This window comes from Lipotes vexillifer, unplaced genomic scaffold (assembly GCF_000442215.2).
Source record: "Lipotes vexillifer unplaced genomic scaffold, Lipotes_vexillifer_v1.1 scaffold543, whole genome shotgun sequence".
In the NCBI taxonomy this organism is placed as follows: domain Eukaryota; kingdom Metazoa; phylum Chordata; class Mammalia; order Artiodactyla; family Lipotidae; genus Lipotes; species Lipotes vexillifer.
In genome coordinates, this window is record NW_006799055.1 from 5,151,049 (window position 1) to 5,157,048 (window position 6,000).

At 42.4% G+C, this 6,000-nt stretch overlaps 1 protein-coding gene across 1 annotated transcript in view; it reads left to right on the plus strand.

Moving 5' to 3' along the window:
* The window catches only part of SACS (sacsin molecular chaperone), a 38,578-nt gene that overhangs the window by 23,654 nt on the left and 8,924 nt on the right, over window positions 1-6,000 (plus strand). The window contains exon 8 of the mRNA XM_007471461.1: window positions 3,231-6,000. This exon is cut by the window's right edge and continues 3,465 nt beyond it. Within this exon, the coding sequence (XP_007471523.1) occupies window positions 3,231-6,000 (2,770 nt within the window). The remainder of the gene's footprint in view (window positions 1-3,230) is intronic.

Here is a 6,000-nt window from a genome sequence, read left to right on the forward strand (position 1 = left end):
GAGGAGCGTGGTCCAGTGTGCCTAGTGCCCCCGGGGAACGAGCAGAGGTAGAGTGGCCGCCAGCTCCCATTAGGGACGGCCACTGACTGTTCGCACAATGCTGAGTGTCAGTAATTGACTGTCTTTTTTTTTTTTTTTTAATAACAAGTTTTGACTCAACTTGTATTGAGTTCATGTTTCACTTGGAAGATCAGAGGATGTAAGATTTGCTTTACAGAAATTGTTTTTATAGTAAACATTATTTCTTGAGTCAGTCTCTTCCTTGAAGCTGAAATAAATTTAGAAACCAAGTCATTGTTATAGTGATAATTCATATAAATATTAACTTTGGTTTCTAGCTTGTGTTAAAAGTGGCTGATCATCCACAGCTGCTATGACTATATATTCTTATATTTTTAAGGTGTGAGCAAAGAGGAAGACAGGATCTTGATGTCAGCAGGCTGCACAGTTAGCGCCTGCCCTGGGGACTCTGGGTTGTGTCGGCCATCTCCCCACTTGTTGTCCGTCTCCTATTAGGGATGGAAACTAGGAAGCCGAAGCAGTGTCAGCGATGACTTCTTGAGAGAAGTTTGGTCACGAGTGCTGTTCTGAATGACACTGGTGCCTTCCGAGGCAAAATGAGGTTTCCACTGGCCCCCTTGGGTGTTAGGTGCTGCCGCCAGGCTTGCAGAGTGCCCGAGGGAGTGCTGAGCCTGCCGGCGGGCTGTCCTCGCCTTCCCTGTGTGCTCATTTTCTTTCCCTTTTTTCCTTTTTCTTTGAAGGTTTGACTGACTGATGGCATACCATTTAATTGGCCCCTCACCTTATTTTGAAGTAGACTGTAATATCCTATTTCCATTCATGTTGAAAATCTTCCTCAAAGTTAGGACTGAACATAAACACATAAATAAACAAAAAACGTAGTGCAGTCCTTGAATAGTGATTCAGCATGTCGATGTGATTATCTTGAACCCATCTATAGGAAAGCACAGGTTACCCTGAGAAGAGCTATTTCTGAACAGACACATCTGATGAGAATTTAGATAAGCACTTTCTGTCTCCAGGGACACCTAATAGCACTACGTAACCTCTTTTGACAGTGCTGATGATTTTAAAGACCAGGCCACAGAAACACAAGTCATTTATTAAAATGCTGTGAAATTATTTTACTGATACTGTTGGAGATGCTTTACAATTTCAGTGACTTTCTAATCCAGGGCAGGGGGACTTCCTTCTGTGTTAACATTTATATTTTCGGGTAAAAGCTAAAGGCTTAAATACGAAATAAACAGAAATCGGGACTTCAGACTGAATCAACTTCTGTCCTTAGAATCGTGTCCTCCTGCGTTTTCTCTCTCCTGTGTTTTCCCTGCTGCTTTTTCATTTGAGCCTGACTGGTGTTAATCGCATGTTACGTGTGGTGTGCGGGTTTTATTGGCATTTTATTTATACATTGATATTAGATAACTTTCCTGAAGGTAGGCATGTTTTATAAGTTCCAAAGTTCATGCAAGGATATTGGATAGGATTATCTGCAAAATGCATGTCATATGCCAACTATTAACATAGGACACAGTGTGGTGCGTATTTGATTTTTTTTGTTGAGTGTTCTGATTTTTAATTTCTAACCCTTTTTTGTATCTTTGGTATTGTATCCTTGCCTTACTTGTGATTTGGAAATTCTGTCATAGTTAATTCAATTCAGTAAGCATTTTTTAGAACATTAAACAAATTAATTAAAACAATTATATCTTAATGGGACTCATAGACCGAGGAGGCTATGCTAGTCAGACTATTGACAAGATTTTATGACTTCTTAAATATTACTACTTGACTTACCCTAAGTCACACAATGTAGAAACTGATAATAATCAGAATGTGGGTATTGATGTCTTCAAAAGTTGCAAAAGTATGCCCTTGCTTAAACTTCTATGGCAGTAATTTTAAATGTCTTATTGTAACATGAAAGATAATTTTCTTGGTGGAAAGTAAGGTCATCTTCCTGATGTGTGAGTCTGTGGAACAAGGGTGTCCTTCCTTGGTTAACAAATGCTGATAGAGAAAAATTTCAAGGGGCTTGAGGTGTGCCCCCTTTTATAACTTTTTCCAAAATTAGTCTTTTAAGAGTCTGGAAATTACGTGTACCTAGGGAGAAAATGGAATATTAGTTTTCCATAAGATTGAATTTGAGATGCTTTTTATTTCTCTCTATGGGCAAATCACATACCTATAGGTACCTAGTGTTACTTTAAAATTTTGTTACTCCTGGTGTTGCAGATAAAATACTCTGAAACACAACATGCACTTAGAAATAAAATGTTATTTTCTAGACCACTGATTAAAAAGGTCAGCAAAAATCTTTTTTCCCCCAGAGAAAACCTTATTAGTTTCCTAGTTTATAAAACATCTGGGAGTGGAGCTGCCTTGTTGGGGGTAACCCTGCCTTCACAGCAGGGCCCGCTTCCCCTGTTGCTTGTCCCTGAAGCACTTCTGCAAAGCCCAGATCCCAGAAGAACACACTTTACTTTGTGCTAAGTACCAAGTAAGTGCTGCCTCGGAGGGTTGTGACTGTGCTCCGTACCCGGACACGTGCACAGAGCAGTCTTAGAGCTAGAACCTCAGCCTCATCCTTTCTCCAGATGAGAGACTTCCAGTCCCAGAGAGGCTGCGTGACCCCTAACTCCTCACACATGTAGTTACTGTGTTACTGGAGAGGAAACTCCAGTGTCCTGGCGGCCTCAGCTCCTGGCAGCCTTGGTCAGCTGGGACAGGGTTCTAGCCCCCGTGCGCTCACTTGGGCCTTGCTTTATCCTGTGGCCACCCGCCTCCTGGAAACTGGGCCTCCTTATAAATTACTTACCCTTAAATAAAAGGGTACTTATTTAAACTTTATCCACATTTTCTTTGGTGCTTTTATTTGTGAACAAATCACCACTAAAAGTTGTTTTCCATGTTGATTCTATTTGTAGGGCATTATAGGATAATGTTTAAAACACATCTAAATGCATTTTAGATACTTATTTAAAATAAACACTTTCCAGAGAGAATTATCACTCCCACAGGCTATTATAAATGTGGATTTATGTGTGATCAGCCCAGTTATGCCCAGTTTTTGCGTTTTCACAGTGTACTTAGAACTCTCAAAATGACTTTCTAGTACTATTTAATCTGTCTAATCTATGAGAATAGAAAGTTAAATAAGTTACAGTAGAATTGTATGTATTCGTAACATTTCTTTCTGTGATTTACAGGAAGACCGTGTACCCAGCTACAGCTTCTAAACCCAGAACGTTTTGCGCGTCTTATCAAAGAAGTAGTGAACACATTCTGGCCTGGCAGGGAGTTGACTGTTCAGTGGTACCCGTGTGATGAAGACAACAAGCACCCGTCTATTTCATGGCTTAGAATGGTGTGGAAGAATCTCTATATACATTTTTCAGAGGATTTGACTTTATTTGATGAGATGCCACTCATCCCTAGAACCGCACTCGAAGAAGGTCAGATGTGTGTGGAACTCATCAGACTCAGGATCCCCTCATTAGTCATTTTAGATGACGACTCTGAAGCACAGCTCCCAGAATTTTTAGCTGACGTTGTACAAAAACTCGGAGGGATTGTCCTTAAGCAACTAGATGCCTCCATACAACATCCGCTTATTAAAAAATACATTCATTCGCCGTCCCCAAGTGCAGTTCTGCAGATGATGGAGAAGATGCCTCTGCAGAAGCTGTGCAGCCAGGTTGCGTCGCTCCTTCCAACGCACAAGGATGCCCTAAGGAAGTTCTTAGCTAACTTAACTGATAGCAGTGAAAAGGAGAAAAGAGTAATTCAGGAACTGACAATATTCAAGCGCATTAACTATTCATCCAGTCAGGGGATCTCCTCCTACACCAGGCTGAAGGGCTGCAGGGTCCTGCACCACACATCCAGGCTCCCGGCTGGCCTGCGGCTCTCCATCTCAGTCGTGGACAGCAGCGACGAGGCCACCATCCGCCTGGCAAACCTGCTCAAGGTGGAGAAGGTAAAGACCACCAGCTGCTTAAAGCTTATCTTAAAAGACATCGAAAATGGATTTTATTCACACGAAGAGACGACACAGCTGATGTTGTGGGTCCTCGAGAACCTATCCTCTCTTAAAAATGAGAATCCAAATGTGCTTGATTGGCTAATGCCATTAAAATTCATTCAGATCTCACAGGAGCGGCTGGTATCGGCCAGTGAGCTCTTTGACCCTGATGTGGAAGTATTAAAGGACCTCTTCTATGATGAAGAAGAAACGTGTTTCCCACCCTCAGCTTTTACCTCACCAGATGTTCTTCACTCTTTAAGACAGATTGGTTTAAAGAACGAAGCCAGTCTCAAAGAGAAAGATGTTGTGCAAGTGGCTAAAAAAATTGAAGCTTTACAGGCCAGCTCTTGTCCAAATCAGGACATTCTCCTGAAGAAAGCCAGAACGCTCTTACTGGTCTTAAATAAGAACCACGCCCTGCTGCAGTCATCCGAAGGGAAGATGGCCCTGAAGAAAATAAAATGGGCTCCAGCTTGCAAGCAAAGGCCTCCGAACTACCCAGCCTCCTTAGTCTGGAAAGGGGATCTCTGGGATCTCTGTGCACCCGCCGACATGTGCGACGCAGCCCACGCCATTCTGGTCGGCTCATCACTTCCTCTTGTTGAGAGTGTCCATGTGAACTTGGAAGAAGCTTTAGGTATCTGCACAAAACCTGATATCCATGCTGTCTTAAAGCACTTCAAAACTGTTGTCGATTGGTATACTTCGAACACCTTTAGTGATGAAGACTACTATCAGTTCCAGCACATTTTGCTTGAAATTTATGGATTCATGCATGATCATTTAAATGAAGGGAAGGATGCTTTTAGAGCCTTAAAATTTCCGTGGGTTTGGACTGGCAAAAAGTTCTGTCCTCTCGCCCAAGCTGTGATAAAACCGTTTTATGATCTTGACCTTCAGCCTTATTTGCACAGTGTGCCTAAAACCATGGCAAAGTTCCACCAGCTGTTCAAGGCCTGTGGTTCAGTAGAGGAGCTGACGCCAGATCACATTTCCACGGTCATTCAGAAGGTGTACCTCAAAAGCGGCCAAGACCTCAGTGACCAAGAAAGCAAACAGAATCTTCATCTTATGTTGAATATTATCCGATGGCTGTACAGCAATCAGATTCCAGCAAGCCTCAACACACCAGTTCCTATACATCATAGCAGAGATCCTTCCAAGCTTATCATGAAGCCAATTCATGAATGCTGTTACTGTGACATCAAAGTTGATGACCTGAATGACTTACTGGAAGATTCCGTGGAACCAATCATTTTGGTGCATGAGGACATACCCATGAAAACTGCAGAGTGGCTGAAAGTCCCGTGCCTCAGTACAAGACTGATCAACCCCGAAAACATGGGCTTTGAGCAGTCAGGACAAAGAGAACCGCTGACTGTAAGAATTAAAAATATTCTGGAAGAATACCCTTCAGTGTCAGATATCTTTAAAGAGCTTCTGCAAAATGCTGACGACGCAAATGCAACAGAATGCAGCTTCATGATTGACATGAGGAGAAACATGGACATTCGAGAGAACCTCCTGGACCCGGGGATGGCAGCATGTCACGGGCCGGCTCTGTGGTCGTTCAACAACTCTCAATTCTCAGATTCGGACTTTGTGAACATAACAAGGCTAGGGGAATCTTTAAAGAGGGCAGAAGTCGACAAAGTTGGGAAATTTGGTCTTGGGTTTAATTCCGTGTACCACATCACCGACATTCCCATCATCATGAGTCGAGAGTTCATGATAATGTTTGATCCCAACATAAACCACATCAGTAAACACATTAAAGACCGATCTAATCCCGGGATCAAAATTAATTGGAGTAAGCAGCAGAAAAGACTTAGGAAATTTCCTAATCAGTTCAAACCATTCATAGACGTATTTGGCTGTCAGTTACCTCTGACCGTGGAAGCACCTTACAGCTATAGTGGGACTCTGTTCCGACTGTCCTTTAGAACTCAGCA